Source organism: Dasypus novemcinctus, chromosome 25, assembly GCF_030445035.2.
Source record: "Dasypus novemcinctus isolate mDasNov1 chromosome 25, mDasNov1.1.hap2, whole genome shotgun sequence".
NCBI classification, from domain to species: domain Eukaryota; kingdom Metazoa; phylum Chordata; class Mammalia; order Cingulata; family Dasypodidae; genus Dasypus; species Dasypus novemcinctus.
The window spans coordinates 26,281,398-26,301,452 of NC_080697.1; the positions used below are offsets into that span (position 1 = coordinate 26,281,398).

Genomic DNA, 20,055 nt, shown 5'->3' on the forward strand with positions numbered 1-20,055 from the left:
TTCCCATATGTCCTGTTCCCAACCCCTCCCACATTTTTCCACATTAACAACATCCTTCATTAATGTGGTACATTTGTTATAATTCATGAACACATTTTGGAGCGTTGCATCTAAGAGTGGATTATAGTTTACACTGTAGTTTACACTCTTCCACACAATTTTGTAAGTTATGACAGCATATACAATGGCCTGTATCTGTCATTGCAATGTCATTCAGGATGATTCCCAAGCCATGAATATGTCCCCATATTACACCTGTTTTTTAGAGGTGAGAATCTTGACATGTTCCACATGTTTAGGTGGACAAATTGAATGAAGTGCAATTACTCAGTATCTCACTGGTTGTCAAAATTAAGACAATGTATAAAATCCAAAGCCCCTGAACTCTTGCTCACATATGGTTCCCTGAGACTACTTTTTTGGATTTTCTACACCAGACAAAATCTCTGAGCTGTCATATCAATATCTAAGGTCAGTGCTTCAGTGCTGTTTGGAAGAAAAGCTTCAGTTCTTTGCTATAACGTGGTAAAGAGGAAATATAGCCAGACCTGAGTAATCTTAGATGCATATATCCCATGCCATTTCCACTCTTGAAGCTTTCATCAAGAGTGAGAAGTTTACCTAAGGGACTTTTCAGGATTTTCACTTCTGATAGCATCCTGACATCTTCATCAATCTTCTATTCTCTGTGTTACTTCCAGTCTAACAGACATTTCTGTTTAGTGTTTTCTATGTAGGGAAAATGATAGAATCCTTATTCTCCCTCATGACAACTCTTCTATCCTCCTGCGACTGTGGCCAGCTAGTTTACATTGAACCTTCTTCTGTTTTCCAATATTTCCCCAGCTGTCTGGCTGCCTGCTCTTGTATTTGCTCATTGAGACTCTTTGGTTACTAAAAGAAATCTTGAGAAACTTGTTGGAAGATGCTAAATTTTAAAGATTCTGATATTTCTAAGTAATTTAAAATGTTTTGGATATTATTTACCCTTATTCCTCATACTTCTAGAAAGATGGAAGGAAAATACTGTTTTGATGGAGTATCATTTAAATTCTTTACCCCCAAACTCACAGATTATCAGTGAAGACTACCTATTCTCTTTATCAATTTTCTTACCTTTGTAGAATTAATTTGTTGGCTTATAGTTTGAGCTCTTTAAGAAAATTCTATATTCACATCCTAAGAAGTTAACAAATAAATCAGAGGTGACAGTGTTAATTCATATTTCAAAAGCGCCCTTTGCTGTATGACTGGGATTTGGGCAGAAACATTCCAAATAATTTTTTCCCAGATGAAATTGTGTTAATTTATAAATCATTAATTACTTGGGAAGAGAAGTGCAAGTGTATATTGAAGAATGATATTATGGCAAAGGAATTTATAGGCTAATGTTATGATCCACTAAGAAAAAAATGGGTATTAAGAAGTATATTAAGATCAGGCCCCAAAGTCGCCTGAGGTGATCTCTGAAAATGGTTCGCTATTCCCTGGACCCAGAAAACCCCACAAAATCATGCAAATCAAGAGGTTCAAATCTTCGTGTTCACTTTAAGAACACCCGAGAAACTGCCCAGGCCATCAAGGGTATGCATATTCGAAAAGCCACCAAGTATCTGAAAGATGTCACTTTACAGAAGCAATGTGTGCCATTCCGTCGTTATAATGGTGGTGTTGGCAGGTGTGCCCAGGCTAAACAGTGGGGCTGGACACAGGGTCGGTGGCCCAAAAAGAGTGCTGAATTTTTGTTGCACATGCTTAAAAATGCAGAGAGTAATGCTGAACTTAAGGGTTTAGATGTAGATTCGCTGGTCATTGAGCACATCCAGGTGAACAAAGCCCCCAAGATGCGCCGGCGTACTTACAGAGCCCATGGTCGGATTAACCCATACATGAGCTCCCCCTGCCACATTGAGATGATCCTTACTGAAAAAGAACAAATTGTTCCTAAACCAGAAGAGGAGGTTGCACAGAAGAAAAAGATATCCCAGAAGAAACTGAAGAAACAAAAACTTATGGCTCGGGAATAACTTCAGCGCACAATAAATGCAAATAAAAGTTAAAAAAAAAAAAAAAAAAAAGATCAGCTACATCTAAAAGGATAATATAAATAAACTTCCACTATATTATTTTAATAAACTAACAAATAAATTACAGAACACCTTTCAACCAGTTAATCAATTAAAATGTTTAATAAATGTCTACCATAATTGTGCCTAATTCTGTTTCAGGTATAAAGGGAACACAAAATAATTGTAAATTTTTGAACCTTTGAGAACCTTCCATTGTAGTTAAGGAGACATGATATTGTACGGGTAACAGCAAAACACAGGAGTAGCTATAGTCCAGGGTTTTGTTGTGTAAAATAATCCCCAAGCACTGTTAGTATTTCAGGCAAGGTCAGCATCAAATTAATAAGGATCCTTTTTAGCATGAAGGTTCCATGGAGGCGGTAGGAAAGTCATCCTTAAAATATTGAAGCTTCCTACTTTTTACGTTTAACCTATACTTTGATATATTAAGCTAAAACACATTAAGATGAATGGAAAAGTATGGATTTCCATCAAAGATGCTAAATAGTTGAAGTAGAATGATTTTATACAGTTTCCTGTTAATCTTCAAAGTTTGCTTATTTAGAATTAATTTAAAGAAAAGAAGAGAAAGAACAAGATGGAAGGGAGAGCTGGAGAAATGGCAGAAGAAAGACCTTTTACAAAGCTTGAGAGAATTCTGTTTGTTCTCTTTCAATAATGATTAGATGGAATTTACTCTAACAGCAAGTCAAAATATAATTTCAACTTGCCATTTCCATAAACTCTACTGTGTAATTAAACTGCATTCCCTCTGCACATTAAAGTCAAATTTAGTTAAGCAAGAGGCATCAACTTGTGCACGGATAGATGCCCAAGGAATTTCTATGAAGGCTTTTTAAAGCTTTTTCCCTCCAGCTGCTCCAACCACCTACCCCTATATATGCCCCAAGGAGAAAAAAGGAAGAAAGAGAAGAATCAAGCCTTTTGGTTTCTTTTTGATCTATCAAAACTGAAAATGAATCATAAAGACTTTCTAGATGATATTGGATTTAGAAGGCCTTTGTATGAGGCATTTAGGAATTGATTTTACTTTTTTGGAAGATTAGATTTTGCCCACATTTTCCTTTACTTCCCCCACTCTGTTTTCCATTAATTTCATGTCTTTTCATGCATATGTCTTATCTTCTCAACAAAATTGTGTGTGCTTTGAGAGCAAGAAAATTTCTCATTCAGCTCTCTATGCCCTTTCCTCAGCATGTCAAGGGGGATCTTGTTCATAAGAAACCCTAGATGAACTTTTGTTAAATGAATAGGTTATATGAAGGCCAGCTCACATGTCTACAGGGAGCAGTCTAACCAAAATGTAGCTAATGGAATATAAATAATTGATCATACTCGAGCTGGGATAAGTCACACCTAGAAACACATTCTAAAGTCTTATTATTTAGAGAGTTTGAGGCCATGTGGGTGTGGCCCCATCTTTACAGGTGCTAATGGATTTTCCCCTGAAGAACTGGGCATTGTGATTGGCAATCACCCTAAAAGTGGGGCAGAGAATGAGGCAGGCTTTGGACTTAGAAGAGGAAAGGGGCTTCTTCCCCTTCTTGACCAGGCAAAGAAGGCTGGAACTGTCTTGCAGAGGGGAGCTTGCTATCCCTTGCGAGAGGGCAGAGAGATACAGCTCCAAGTTCCACTGGTAGTGAGGGTAGTGGTAGGTAGAGGTAGCAAGTTCTTTTGGAATCATAAAGGAAGCATTATAGCCTGGTAGACAACTATGAAGAAGCAGGGTTGGCCCCTTCAATTGGAGAAGAGCAGGGTCCTCCCTGGAGGAATGACAGTAGCACTTGTTTCTGAGCATCACATTTAAATCTGGGTGTTAAGATTGTGTCTTGGAGAAAATGGCCCTGTGTGCGTGTATGTGTATGTGTTTATGTGAATTTTAAAAAAGGAATACTAGGAACTATGACTCTTTGTCCCTGGCCATTTTCAACACCTTGACGCACCTCTGAAAGTGACACAGAGAGGCCCTTGCTCTTTACTGTTTGTTTCTCAAGGGGCTATGGGAACTCTGACAGATCAGGAAATCCCTTCATTCGTAATCATGGAAGCAATGAACAAGGTTCAGTGACAGCAGGTATGGTAGTGGCAGCACTCAGGAGCTTTTAACCAGATATTCAGGGTTTCATAGGCCCCTTATCTTCACTAAATTTACGTTAGCTCAAAACCCTACTTTATTAAAGCTATGTTGCCTCCATAGTTTCACTTTATGAGGATCAGTTCATTTTATGCATACCTGCTATTGGTCTATTATTCCCCACCTTGCTGAATGGAAAGATTTTTTTCAGACTTGAATTGAGATTCTGTATTCCCTGTGCATGCTAAAGATTACTTTATGCTTTTTCTAAACATGCTGTTTAGGGCTTAGCCACCATTACTTTTCTTTAGGTAAAATGTTGAATGAGCTGGTAATCCCAGATTGATGGTGCAAGGGAACGTTACTTCAGTGGCATGGACAACTCAGGTTCTATTTTGCATATCCCAAAGTAATTCATTTAGAGCAGTGACTTACTCATGTGTGGAACATTTGACTTTCAAAGCCATCTGGCTTATAGTTGCAGGAATAACGCAACAGCCTTTCGATTGTCCCCTAATCTCCCATTCTTGGAGAGGACATGTCATTTAATTTAAAAAATGGAGCAATCTTGACTAGCTGCCAAGTATTAGGTTTCAGTGCGTTTTCTTTATAGTGCCCTTTACATATCCTCCTACAGATCAGGGTTGTATGGAAAGGTTAATAGATTCTTTACTCTGGCTTTGCTGGTAATGCAAGTGACGTTGCAATAAAAATACATCCGCATAGCTTTAGATGCCACAATCTTGTTTCTTACATTTTCAAAACAGGGTGAAATATAGCACTCACCAGAAATTCTTCACATATCTTGTTGGCTTCCAGATCAATATTGATTTCTCTGTTTCCCTCTTTCTGTTGTATATGTGTTTACTTAATTTTACTATTTAGCTTTTGTCACTTGCTCTGACTTGAAATATGTGCTTTTTGGTGTGATTGTAAAATTATTTCAATTTATCATCCACATACCCAGAGGAAAAACTTTTGCTGCTTTTTGGATTTATACACAAGAAAATATTGAGGACATAGCAGAATATAATTCTTATTTGTAAAATGTCCTGGTGTTTGTTTGAAAGTAGTTTTCACAACTCTAATTAGCTTATGTAGAAAATTTAGAATTAGTCATACTAAAAAATTTAATAGGCAGGAGAATTAAAATGTCTGTTTGATTTAGTGGAGGATTTGGTTTCTGACATTGTTTTATATGTAATTTTCAACTCTGGGGGCACAAGTTCCCTTGAATTACATTGCTAATTTTGTTCCTTACTATCCTCATATTTTCTGTGCTTCCGCCAAGATTCAATTTCCCTAAATATGCCCACACTTTCCTGCTTTTCAGTCTTTCCTGCTTTTTCTGCTCCTTCTTCATCCCCATGTACAAACTCTTTCTTCATAACTTTTTCTAGACCTTAAACCATAATACCTTCCCACCAGCGGTCACAGGAGATTTCTCGTTTCATCTCTCACAGCACTTTCTTTTTGTGATTTTACTTTTCTTCTTTTTCTTCTTGCTTTAAAGGTTTTCTCCTCATGCTTTCTCCATTCTTCTCTCTCCCTCTTCAGCTTTATTTCTCCCTTCCCTTCCTTTCTCTCTCCTCCCTGCCTATCTTCCCTTTCCTTTTTCTTTCTACTCTTCTTTCTCTCAATCCATACATCCATATATCTATCATCTATACATGTATATATGTCTCTGTCTTATCTACCTATTTTGTTTTATTGTTCTATCTTCTTTAGTAGCTGTAAACTCCTTGTTCCTTGATTTGTCCTTGTATCCCCTCACCATATGCATCATTTCTTACTTATAATAGCTATTCATTAAATATTTATTGACAAGTTAATGAATGAAAATCCCTGCATATCATTACAGCATAATAGGTGTTTTCTTTCTTTCTTTCTTTCTTTTGCAGTGATTACAGATTCCCTAACTTAATCCTTATATGTAATATGTACTTCAGGTTTTACCCTCAGCTCAGTTTTTTTTTTTAATTAATCACTCATTGTGCAAAAAAAGGGGGTGGTGGGCTAGCAATAATTACGATTGGAGATATAAAAATGGATAGAGGAAACAAGGAAACCTCTTCCCTTTTTCTTTCCATTTTCTACTATACTTCCATTCTCTTTTCAGGAAGGAAGGGAGAAAACCCATCCCTTGTACATTACAAAGACAGCCTTTTCAACAAATGTTGCTGGAGATAAAAGAGCATCTCAACCTGAGTCTTACATCTTATATTAAAAAAAAATTCAAAATGGACCATAGACTTAAATATAAATTGCAAAATTATAAGACTTTTGGAAATAATAGAGGAGAAAATCTCGAGGAGGATCAAGGGCTAGGCAAGGAATTCTTATACTTGACACCAAAAGCATGATCCATAAAAGAGAAAATTGATAAATAAGACTTCATCAAAATGAAAAACTTTTGCTGTGCAAAAGACCCTGCTAAGAGGATTAAAAAAACAGCTAGTTTTTGCAAAACACACACCTAACAAAGGAATCTAAAATACATAAAGAACTCTTGATACCCAATTTAAAAAACCCAACAAATTGCCTTAGAAAATTGGAAAGACACATTGGGTCATTTCATCAAAAAGAATACACAGAGGGTAAGAAACATGAAAATATGTTCAACACCATTAGCCATTAGGGAAATGCAAATTAAAGCTACAATGAGAGATCACTACACACCTATCAGGATGACTAAAATACAAAAATCACAAATCAAATGCTGGCAAGGATGCAGAGACACTTGATCTTTCATATATTTCTGGTGAGAATGTAAAATGGTATAACCACTCTGGAAAATAATTTGGCAGTTTTTAAAAAACTAAAAGTGTAACTACCATGTGGCCTGGTAAATGACTTCTGGACATTTATCACAGAGAAATGAAAACTAATGTTCACCCAAAAATGTGAACAGACATGTTAATAGCAGCTTTGTTAATAATAATGACTCAAACTGGAAATAACCTAAATGTCCATCAATGGGTGAATGGTTACACAAACTATGGAATGGAATACTACTCATCAATAAAAAGGAATAAACTTCTGATATATACTATGCTGATCAATCTCTGGAGAATTGTTTTGAGTGAAAAAAGCCTATCCCAAAGCTTACATATTGTATAATTCTGTTTATATAACATTATTGAGATGACAAAATTTTAGAAATGGAGAAGAGATTAGTGATAGCCAGTGGAAAGAAGGTGGTAAAGGCAGGTAGGAAGGGGTGTGGCTTTAAAAGGGCAGTATGAGAGATCCTTGTGGTGGTAACTTTTCTGTATCTTGTCAATATCCTTGTGATATTGTGTTATAGTAATGCAAGATATTACTATTGGGGAAAATTGAGAAAAGGGTATATGGGATATCTCTGTGTTCTTTCTTAATACTATGCATGATTCTATAATTATATCAAAATTGTACACCAATATTTATAGAATCATTATTCACAATGCCAAAAAGTGGAAACTCTCCAAGTGTTCATTAACACAGGAATGGATAAAATGTGGTTCATATACACAATTGAATACTATTCAGCAATAAGGAAGAATGAACTTCGGAGACATGCAGCAACATTGAAGAACATCAAAAACATTATGATCAGTGAAATAAAGGACAGGCACATGTAGACAAATATTGAATGATGTCACTTATAAGAAATGACTGGAAACAGCCAGTTCACAGAGACACGAAGTAGACTAGAGGTTACCAGGGGATAGGGGATAGAGCTGAAGAGGGGAAGGGTAGATATACAGTGTTTGTAAATACAATTAATTTTTAAAAGTTTAATTAAAAAAAATGCACACAGGGTACCGTGGGAGTTTGGGTTTTATACTACCCTTCCAGGTATTTTACTCCTTGGTGCTGGAACCATGAGCGATGTTTTCTGGGTGAGTTTGGATAAACAAAATGAGTAGTGAGAAAACATTCCAGGCAGGTAGATTGCATGAGAATGTACCTGGATGGTTGAATGTTAACATATTTATAATAATATAATATTTACAATATAGTTCTCATTCCTTTGCCTTGGGTATAAAGTTGTAATTACAGTTGCCCATGCATGCATGAGTCTCAAGTATTTTTTAGTATCAATTGATAGACATCTCTTTCTCCCCTACCTTTTGTTTACCTCATTTACTGCCTAGCACTACAAATTTAGGAAGTCTGAAGAGGTGCAGGATACAGAGGTTCATATACCAAGGAAGGTTCTATGTCCAAAATTATATTAACTAGAAAATTTAACAAAAACGTCTAAAGCAGGTAATCTATATTTAAATATTTTTCATCGAAGGAAAATTTACATACAGTACAGAAATGCACTCTCTGTAATTGTAAAATTTGGTGAGCTGTTTTTCAACATTTAATCAATTAATTAATTAATTAATTTCTCCCCATCTCATAGTTATTTGCACTTGTTGTGTGCTGTGTCTTTAGGAGGCACTGGGAACTGAAACTGGCACCTAATTGCTTGAGCCACCTCCTGTCCCTGCTTTTTTGTGTCTCTCATTATATATTTTCTTCTTGTGTCTCTTGTTGTGTCATTTTACTGTGTCAGCTTGCCATGCCTACCTGTTGCATCAGCTCACTGTCTTGCTCGTTTTCTTCTGGAGGCAACAGGAACCTCTTCTCCCTGCTTTGTTTTGTCTTTCATTATGTTTTTCTTCTTGTGTCTCTTGTTCTATCATCTTGTTGTGTCAGCTTGCCATGCCTGCCCATCATGCCATGGACCTCCCATGTGGTAGATGGGAGCTCAGTCACCTGAGCCACATCTGCTTCCCCAATTTGGTAAGTTTTGATAAATGTGACTATCATTCTAGTTTAGAATATAGAACAATTACATCATCTCAGAAATTTCCCTCATGTCCCCTTCCAGTCAATCCTCCCCTAACATAGTCACTTTCCTGATAGCTCTTGCTGTAGACTAGTTTTGTCTGTTCTTGTGCTTCATATAAATGTAATTATTGAGAATATGGTTTTCTATGTGTGTCTGACTTGAGGTTATACAAGTTTTCTTTCCCACCAACAATGTTAAAAATTAGTTTAATTTTAACTCAACTTCAAATTTAAAAGGCTGTTTAAAAATTAGTTAAACCATGGATTAATTTTCTCTTTTACAAACAATACAAATTCTACTCACTAGAAATTTTTTAATTAGAGAAGTGTTAGTTTACAGAAAAATCATGCAGAAAGTATAGGATTCTCATATATACCCTTTCATACATATATTATTATTAACATTTTGCATTAGTGTGATGCCTTTGTTCCATGATGAAATATTATATACTTAGCTATTGTTGTTATAGGAAGATGCCTGCATGATCTTGAGTTAATGGTGGAGGAATCTAAAGAAGGAAATGAGTATTTTAAGAAAGTAGAGGGAGTTTCATTTGAAATTCACTGAAGAAAAAAAAAGAAACAACATCATAAGTAATACAATAGTTTGCATTGAACAAAGTTTCATTTTAGTTGCAGACTTCGCTTTCCAAGGTCACAGTGACATTAGTGAGTGGTTAAGTGCAGAGAAGGGAGGGGAAGAAGAGTCACTTAGGTTTTGGGAACAGAGTAGTAATATAAATAAATATGGTACCCACCAATCTGGAAAGAAAAACGAAGGCCAAGTCATCTCACCCATTCCCCCTCCCACACTTTCCCACATTAACAACATAATTCATTAGTGTGGTGTATTTGTTACAACTGATGAACACATCCTGAAGCCTTGCTACTAACCATGGACTATAGTTTACATTAAAGTTTATACTATGTCCCTCTCAATTTTGTAGGTTATGACAAAATGTATAATCTGTATCCATCATTGCAATGTCATGCAGGACAATTCCAGTGTCCCCAAAATGCCCCCATATTACATCTATTCTTCCCTCTCTCTCCCTTCAGAGACTCTGAAGGCTACTGACTTTATATCAATGATAAAAGTTCCTCCACTGATAGACTAATACTGTTGGAGAAAATACGGCGCTTATTGGGAACGGAGACTGAAATGACTATAGATAAAGAAAGATTTATTGAGAAGCTCTCCCAATGGAGGGGGTCTGAAGAACAGACTTCAGCCCCCCCACCAGCATGGTGGGGGTCTGAAGAGAGAATTCAGCTCACCCCTGGAAGGGTGGATTTGGATTTATACAGAACTTTCCTAGGCGGAGAAATGATAGTTGGTGGGAGGGGTTTGAGAGTCTGAGTGAAGTGCAGGGACCAATAGGAAGCCCTAGAGATGAAAACTTTCCCTGACAGTGACTAGAAGATAGTGTATTAGAGAGTTATGACTTCTTGGAATGCTGCAGAAGCAGATGTTTCTTTGTTCTGTAGGAATTTTATCTCCCTCTGATAATGTAGGTAGGGAAGGTTTCCATTTCCCTTTACTCCCATCTCTATGTGGTTTCTTTATTTAACCTGTGGGGAAGTGCCATGCCCTTGCACACATTGGCTTATGGGGGATTAGGGTTAGCCTTTCCCCAATGCATATCAGGGGAAACTGAGCTACAGCTTGTTAATTATTGCAAACCTCTAACAAATACTAAGCATATAATAGAATAATAATAAATCTACTTTAGTCCATTGTTCATTTTCCAAATTGAGGATTTGGGGATGGTGATGCCTACTCTGTTTCTAATTTGAGAGGGGATTTAAGTCCCAGAGGGAAGATGGATGGGACTATCTTGCTTGCAGTTGCAAACACTCTCTGTTCCTTGGGATGAGAGTTGTCCATCGTCATCTCCTTGTTAGTTGTCCTTGGTGACTCCAATGCACTGGAGAATAGGTGTTGAACTCTGTAAGATTCAGGGCTCAACTGGCACATGAATGGACCAAAGATTTAAGTTTCTGGAACATATATTTAAAAAGTATATTTCTAATCATAGGTTCAAATAAAAAGGGCAGAAGATCTATGTGTAGGGAAACCATAAATGAGCCTAACTCTGTTACTGGAAGCATAAATTCCAAAGTAAGCCCCACTGATACAGTGTGGAATCCTGAGCTTGTCTGTCCTGCTTATAGTGTCTGGATGTCTCTAGAGCGCTCAGGAGCCCCACTGTCTGAGGCACTGTTTGTGGCAGTCAATGAGATCCTGCTGAGATGCACAGAAGCGCAGCCTCTGGAATGAATTCTCGACTCATTTTGAAATCTCTTAGCCATAAAAACTCACTTGTTTTTAATATTTCCCTCTTTTGGTCAAGGTCTTTTTCCTGATGCATGGCTAAATTGGTGCTTGGTAATAATCCCTAGGTGCCAGGGAGGCTTATTCCCGGGAGTCAAATAATTGTGCTTTTGATTTTGACTCTTTTGTTGCTGGTGTTGCCACTTTCAACCTTATTAAATATTTTCCTTTCTTTAGAGGCAAATTGAATGGACTTTATATTATTCAGATCCTTTTTATACTATACCCCTCTGTCTCTTCACACACAATTTAAAAACCTAGTTGGTTAATCAAGTACTCATAAATTATGTTAAAGTCTTCCACTACTATTTTCATTTCCTCTATTTTTCCACATGTTTCTAATAATATTTGTTTGGTTTGATACTGGGCTATTTGATGCATAAATGTCTGTAGCTGATATATATATTGATAATGAGGATCTATATATATATCCTCGTTTTGGATTATAGTCATAATCAAAAACATGACTTCATTCTTTATGTCTTGTCATACTTTTTTGCTTTGAATTCCACTTTGTCTGACATATTAATGTCACATCTGCTTATATTTTGTTTCCAATTGCTTAGTGTATCTTTGCCCATTTCATCACTGTTATAATCTTTTATCACTTTATTTTAAATCTGTGTCATATATACAAGCATATATGTATTTCTAATCCCATTCAAGAGATTTTTTTCATTTCATGGGGTTGGAAGTATAAGCAATATGTTCAGTTTTATTTGCCACCTTTTTGATGCTTTTTATGATAACTTACTTTTCCATTAAGTGTACCATTTTGTACTGTATTCATTTAGTAGCTTAGAAGGTATATATCCATTTTGATATCTCTGTTTCTTTATTCTTAACATTAACAAAAATTTCTATTCAGGTTCTTCCCTAAGTAGTATGAAAATAATTGTGCAACTTCATTTCCTTCTGAGCTCTTCCCCTCCCATTTCTTCATTTATGTTGGTATAGTCTAGAATTTTAGGCTATTTATAATCATTATTTTTATCATGCATTTTTTTAGTTGTTTACTATATTTTCATTCCATAGACTTAATTCTATTCTTAAACAGTTTTGATATGTACCACTCATCTTATTTGACCTTGACTTCCCATTCATTAATTTTTCATTCTACGTCTCCTTGGACTGTCAGGACTATGTTTTGGAGAATTTTTTTTGGTGGAAGTCTTCAGGTGGTATGTTTTCTGACTTATTTCAGAGGATGTTTTCTGTAGCTTTCACATTCGATTGCAACCTTTTTCATGAATAATCTTATTTTTCTTAAAGATTTAAGGATATCAAAATAGTTCATTTTGAACAATGACTTTTTAAAAGGTCTCTTTCACCTAGGTCTATGTCCTATCTCTTGTTCATCAGGCCTTTTCCTTGATTTTCTTGAATTTTTATGTCTAAAATCTAATTTTTTTCCTTTTCAAATATATCTCATTTCCTATTCTCTTGAATATACTATTCTCCTGCTTTATTTATGATGATTTTTTAATGACTTTATGGACTTTGTTTTATTTACTTGTCTTTGTTTTTTTAGGATTGGTCTCCTCCAATGTGGGTGACTCAATTTGTGCTTAGCCACATTCTTGGAGTCCTTTCATATCCTGCCCTGTGGAAGGCTGCATTCATTGATCCAGTGATCCAGCTGCTTGAGGGAGTGGAAAGAGAGCTAGAATGATGGATAACCTGCAGAGTTCCTTTTCAGTGCTGATGAAGCTGTTGAGCTTGGAGCTTACTGACCTCCATTTCAGGTTCAGTGGTTCTCAAACTTGGTTGCATCAATTAAGTTGGAATGTCTGGGAAAAGTACCCAGGCATCAATATCTTTTAAAACCTCCAAAATAATTCTATCATGTAGCTGAGCTTGAGAATCACTGACTATCTTGCAGCAGTGAATGGATTTATTCAAGGACCTATTGTCCACCGTCAAGAATAGGCTTTGTTGGAGCAGAAGCCTTGCTACCAGCTAATCTCCCAGAATAATTCTTTCGAATGTCATTATTCAGCAGTGGTGAAAATGATTTTAAGTACATTGCCCCCCATTTTCCTCAGACCCTTCATTTGCCTTTTTTCCCTCCAAATAAGTGGGCTTCCATGGAATTTTGCAGATGCCTTTTCTATTTACCACCTGAGATTTTGTACTACTTTCTCCTAAGGGACATGGTGAATTATTTGCTTGTAACACAACTAGCAGGATATCTGCTTAGTGGGTTGTGCTTTTATCTCTGTTTTCATTGCCAATGCTGGGTGGGTCCTCTATATTTTTATATTTATTTGGGCATTTCAATAATAATGTAAGAGAGAGAAAGATGATCATTATGATCAGTATTATAACTACTAAGCTCATGGTATTGTTAGATACCATAGCTATAAAACTTATGAATTTTCACATTTAATCTTCACAACAACTTTGAGAGGTAGGTGTGTCTTCATTTAATAGATGATGATGCTCCAGTTGTCACTTTACCTGTAAACCTTTAGCTGAATTGTGAAAAATGATGAATTCCCTACAAGCACACAATATGTTGGGGATGGGTTAAAGGAGAAAAAGGAGGACAGAGAGAAGGGTTAATGCAAGCCATTCTACTAGTACTAATTCAAGCCTACCAAGGACTTGGTTTAATGAGAGCAAAGCCTAATGGTAACTGGAATTGGAAACTGTTCTGTAGCAAATGTTCTCTAGAATTAGCCGAATTAGCCTAGTTCCTTTCATTCTTCCAGCAGTAACTTCCAACATTCCTAGTGCCATGGAACTAATGATGAATTTGGAAAAAATTTCAGTGAACACTGAAATTTACCTGAATGAATATAGCCTCTCCAGTGTGGGTTCATTTGCTTGAATGGTTCTTAACCCAGCTACCTAGTGTCTGGCCCTCTCATGGGTCCCCTTGGGAAATGGAGTCTCATTTTGAATCTCTGCGAGTTGACTGAGAACCATGACTTTCTAAAATTATGTTTCCCAGTGGGCTGGCTCTTACTTCATAGCTTGCTTGTCTCATGTAGAAAGGATTTCTCTAAACTGTAGAGAATGGCCTCCTGCCTCAAAGCCTAAACATTGCTTTACTGCATCTTCTTTGATTGGACTCCATCTTGGTCATCGAGGTTTGTTTACTCTGACCTTTCCTTTTTCCCTCTATCTTGATTTTATATATGTGCTACTATTACCCTCAAGAATTATATATTCCCTGCTGCCTTGGTCAGTTTGCCCAGTTACCCATCTTATGCTGGTGCAAGTCTGCTCTCCTTTCCTCTGAAATAAAGCACTCAACATACTATCCTTTGACGACAGAGTTGCTTCTGTCACGTTTTTCTGACTTGAAGTTCTCATTACTATTTTTCCTTTCAGTGTCATGCAATTGAGATTCCTAAGGGCCTATCCTATTTTTCTTTCCTGAGGTAGATATGCTCCCTTCAGAACTTTTATGACATAAATTTTGAGAAACTCCAAAAATATTTTGCTCTGTCATGCAATATTTTCTTGAAAAGGAGCCTCTTAGCCACAACTGATGATCACCTATCTCTGGTTATAAAGGCAAAGAAGCATGAAATCTTGGAGACTGAAACCTTTCCCCATACCTGGGTATATCACAATCAGAAGAGTATATATTTGGGTTGTCACTAGGAATCTTGGCCAAATATATTAAGCTGTTATTCCTTTTAAATCAAGGTGTTTCCATCTCCTGAAAGCTTAAGGTTTGCAGTGCATTGATGAGTCTACTCTACTATCTCTCTGTCTTAACTCACCAGGAGCTTCTCACTAGGTGTTCAAAAATGTCAATCTTTGAAATTTCAACTGTGTTCTCAATTACAGAGAGACAGCACTTAGCTGGAGGATTGATCGGAAGCTTTGAACAAGAAGGTCAGGTTACTGAGGAATAGAGCTCCTCAGCAGGGACTGTAATGAGAAAAAGAATGTTGGGAAAAGTTTATTTTGAATCATTGGCTGACTTTATTCTCACAATGTGCATAAATTGGTAGAGTGAAGAGCTTACAGTGTGATAACTTGAGATGTCAGCTTTTCCAAATACACTTGTCTATTCAGGTGTTTGCTGAGCCCTGGCATGAAAACAAACTCTCATGCTGTGATAGGCAAGATGCAATCCAGCAACAAAGGACTTTTTTTAGATGGATTCTAACAGAAAGTCATGCTTGTCTTGAAGGTTTGGAGGTGAAGGCCCCTGGGAGTAAGTCACAGAAGGAAATTAAGCAGAAGATCTTTTCAATTTCTTAAGGTCAGTTAGGGTATAATATTTTTAGTTGCTATTTCTCACTGCTAGTGGAAAAAATAGGAGTCCTACTCACCCTTCCAAAAATCTTTCGGCCAACTGAATGATCCCTATTAATTATTTCTACGGTAAGTACTTCCATTTGTCTCTTGGTTTTTGAACAAGACAAATGTTTTCTGTCCTAGAGGCCAGTGCATTTTTAATCAGGGCCAGCTGTAATTGACATGCTGTATGTCTAAATTCAATAGGACTGGTAGGAAGAATTCCATTTATTCACTCACAGATCTTGTAGTAGAAAATCTATTTTTCTTTACTATTTTTTGTTGTTTTTTAGTCCAAAGAAATAAATTCCTTTGAGCCACCAATGCAAGGGGAATTTTCTTCCTATTTTTAACTTCTCTCCCTCGCTCTCTAAACGTATATCCATCCTCAGGACAGGGAATGCATGTTTCTTTTATAATTCCAAATTGTCTGTTTTAGAATAAAATTAACTCAATAACACAGAAAAGATGACACTGGGTCAGAAATTTGGTATGAAATAATGGAAATAGCTAACAGAGTGAATGCAAAGGATAGCTCAGCTCTTTTTCTGCAATCTGCTTTTAGTTCTTTCACCAATTTTGTGAAATATCATTATCCTTGTTTTTCAGATAAGTGACTAAAGGTTCATATATACTGAATACCTTGCTTAAAGTCAAACCACTAATAAGTGGTAATAATAATAAGTTTTAAACTTGGGCTTTTCTAATTCTAGAACCTTATTTCTTATCCACTGCCCCAAATTTCCTCTAGGGTGGAATTGTTTTATAAAACTGGTAGAAATATTTTTCTATTTCATCATAACGTTTAAAGTAATCAGTCAGTGGGGTTGTTCAGGACCTAAAGGCTTTGTAGTAGCCCTCATAGCATCAGGCATCTATTGTATTGTGCTTAAACTTAAGCAGATTGTAAAATGTGAATTACAGAGTTTCTAAGATTTGAAAGGTTCTTCAAATATCAATCAGGGCAATGAGAGGAGCTTTAGAGGATACCAGGGAGGAGTGATGAATGTGGTATTAGAATAAACCACCATCAGATACCTGGCTCAGGATTTACTGTATGTGTAATTTTCAAAAAGTGACTTAATCTTTTTAAGCTTCAGTCTCCCCATCTGCAAAATAATAGTTGATATTTGTAACATGCTTTATCTTGACAAAATGTTCTCTTTAACACAATTTCTCATTTGAACTTCACCAGTACCAGGTAAACTGGGCGTAGTTATCTTAATTTTAGAGAGGAAGAAACAAGTTCAAGGAGGTTAAGGAACTTGCTGAAAGCCAGATAATAAGTGACAGAGAGGGAAATGTCAATTCTAATGTAAAATCAAGTGCCCTGTGCTTTACAAGATTTTGAGGAGCAAGTAACTTATGACATATGAAAATGTTTTGCAGTCATCATGGTTATCAAGTTTTAATATTATTCATCCATTTATTCAGCAAATTCTTATTAGAGACTTGGGAGCGGATGTGACTCAGTGATTGAGCCCTGGTCTCCCATGTATCCAGGTCCTGGGTTCAATCCTTGGTCCTGGTACTTAAAAAAAAAAAATTATTGGAGACTTAATCCTCAGTGAAGAGTTACCTCTTTGGTACCCAGGATGTTTGTAATGGGCATAGGGGAACAGGCAGAAGAGGCCTTGGCTCAAAAACCTACTCAACATAACCCAGTTATCTATGCAGCCCCAGCACTCCTTCGAAGCACTTTATAGTCAGTATGGAAGGAGATTTCATTACCAGGAAACAGTCTGCACAAAGATAAATTCTATCAGAATATCTCCGAAAGTCCCACAATGCCTCAGGCTCTTAGAGATCAGAGGGTAGTACTATCCCTGTCTCTTCCAGATATTGGAGAAGGGAAAGAATTCCTTTTGACAGTGGGCGCCTGAAGTTTGTATCAGGGTCCTCTGACCCGTGCTACACCTCTGTATCTGTGTTAGCTGGGGGATCTTCTCATGACTTTATTGGCAGAGAGTCCCAGTGCCTTTTCCTTCTCCTCTGTTATGACAAGTGTCTACAGTTCTTCTTGGGCTTCCCCAATCCTACTAGTCTTTGTAAAACAGTTCTTTCCTTCTTCTCTAGTCATGCCCCTGCTCTTTATTAATCCATGTTGCACACCAAACCCTTCAAATAATGTGAAGAAAAATAACCAGAGCCATAGTAAAATGTGGAAAAGATGAATTCAAAGCATTTGGGTACAGAAATGAGTGTGTGTGTATATGTGTGTGTGTGTGTGTGTGTGTGTGTGAGAGAGAGAGAGAGAGAGAGAGTGAGAAAAGGTAGTTGGCAAGCAGAGCTGAGTAGGGACACAGATGACTGTAACAAAGACAGTAAAGAAGCAAGTCCTTCACTATTGTGTGTTCAATAGTTACCTAACGATTTATGGGTGAATGTGATTTTGTTGGGCTATAAGAAGAAAACAAATAAGTAATAAACCAAAATATTGATTGAGAGTATCAGAGGGGCTATAAATACAAAAGAACACATGTGGGAGCCCTTAGACTGTACTAGACTTTATTTAGACCAAGATTTCTTGACCTTAGTACTACTGACATTTTGAGCAGGATAATGCTTTGTTATGGTGAGGTTGTCCAGTGAATTGTAGGATAGTTAGAACTATCTCTGGTAGTTGTGGCAACCAAAAATATCTCCAGACATCGTCAAATGTCACCTGGCGTGAGATGAGGTGAGTGTGGGCAAAATTACCCCTGACTGAGAATCACTAGTCTAAGCCTTTGATCTAAAGACATGCCGAGTTAGAAAGAAAAAGTAGAATCATAAAATATTAACATTGATAATATTTTACAATAATGAGGGTACAGTTTCTTAGGTTTGCTTTTCTATAGGTTTGAAAATTTCTATGATGAACAAGTATTGCTTGTGTAATCAGAAAAAAAGAACTATTATTGATGTCCTTAAAAGTAAACATATCCAGATTAACTTTATAAGCACTCTGGTAAGCAAAAGTACATTTTGAGAAAACAGGAAGTCATGGTGTTCTAATGAGATGAAACAGAGAAGAAAGACAGGTAAAGAAGGACAAAGAGGACAAAGAAGCAGTGAGAAAATGAAGCTTCCAAGAATTAAAGACTCATTTCATCCCTGTCCCAAATATAGATGAAAAATTGAATATGGACATGTAATTGTGTTTCAAATGCAAATGTGTGTAAGTAAAGAACGAACATTAGCAAATATGAGTGTCTGCACATGGTTGGTGCTGTCTCGAAATGTTTACATCTCTATTCTCTTCATGCTTATTACTCAGGAGCATTGCAGACTTTGCTAGGCAATTGTCACATCAGTTAGGTTTTCAGTGGAGACCCTCTTAATTGGGAGAAACCCTCCAAGGAATAAAAGGATTAAGTACTCATTAAGATGGTGTTTGCCCTAGGAAACAAGGCACCTTTCTTTCATTTCCACCAAGGTTTCCATTATAGTAAGGTTTAAAGTCTTTGTATACAAAATATGGTTCCCTTAGCCAGGGGAATAATTTCTAACCTTGAATTGAGTATCTAATCTAAAGAATGCTGTTTAATCCATAACCATCATTAGTTTTTCCCCTTCAACTTTTTATTTGTTCAACAGGCATTTTGTGACACCTGTTCTATATGAAGTTATTCTGCTAATATCTTGAGACAAATAATAATGTCCTATGTTCTTAGATTATCAGATGGCCTGCACTATGGGTCTCAACTTGGGTCAGACTTTCCCCTAAATATCCTAAACTCTCAAGTTACCTTATATCAGTCTCTGTCCTGATCAAAACACAAGTTGGCTCACAGGGGAGGTGAGGATGAGGCATGTCCTGAAAGAGGAAAAGTATATACATAGGAGAGTGAAGGGGAGGAAGACTGGGCAAGAAGGAAAGATAGTATGAATGTCAGAACAAGCATATTGTGCTGGAATATTTCAACTGAAGACAACAACATTCAGTCTCTCTTCCTCTTGAAAGGTTTTGAAATGATGGAGTGGTAATTCGTGTGAGTGATAACCAGAGAAGTAGACTAGAGTAGATGGATAAAACTGTGATCTTTCCATCCAAACTATCCAATTTATTGAGCAGGAGACTGAAGTTCAAAAAAGTTTGGTGATGGGCTCCAAATCATCAGATTGTGCCGTGGAGCTAGGATCTTCTGAGGCACTAATAGGTCACACATTGGTTACATGCATAGATTTTGGAGTCAGATAGACTTCAGATTGAGCCTAGGATCTATGACCACCTAGCAGTATGGTTTTGGGGGAAGATTTCTAATGTCTCTGAGCCTGTATGTTCATTCATAAAAAGGGAGTAATAATAATACCTAGTAGCAGTAATATACTGCTAAATGTTTGATAACTAGCTCTCTAGAGAAAAAAAATCCCTGATCTATTGCATTTGCTGATATCCCTGATATAAATAATCCCATGATGACCAATTTCTACCTATCAACATGACATCACTGAACATGGATCTGGAAAGAAATTCAAACAACAAATAG

At 36.7% G+C, this 20,055-nt stretch overlaps 1 protein-coding gene across 1 annotated transcript; it reads left to right on the top strand.

Annotated features, from left to right (window-relative positions):
- Positions 1 to 1,448: 1,448 nt before the first annotated feature.
- LOC131275926 (large ribosomal subunit protein uL22) lies at positions 1,449 to 2,078 on the top strand. The gene has a single exon (XM_058287646.2). It carries the CDS (start codon positions 1,473 to 1,475, stop codon positions 2,025 to 2,027), a length of 555 nt encoding a protein of 184 aa, XP_058143629.1. The 5' UTR covers positions 1,449 to 1,472; the 3' UTR covers positions 2,028 to 2,078.
- The last annotated feature ends 17,977 nt before the right edge of the window (positions 2,079 to 20,055 follow it).

Coding starts and splice junctions, on each gene's coding strand:
- LOC131275926 (XM_058287646.2), top strand. CDS start 1,473: ATGGTTCGCTATTCCCTGGACCCAGAAAACCCCACAAAATCATGCAAA.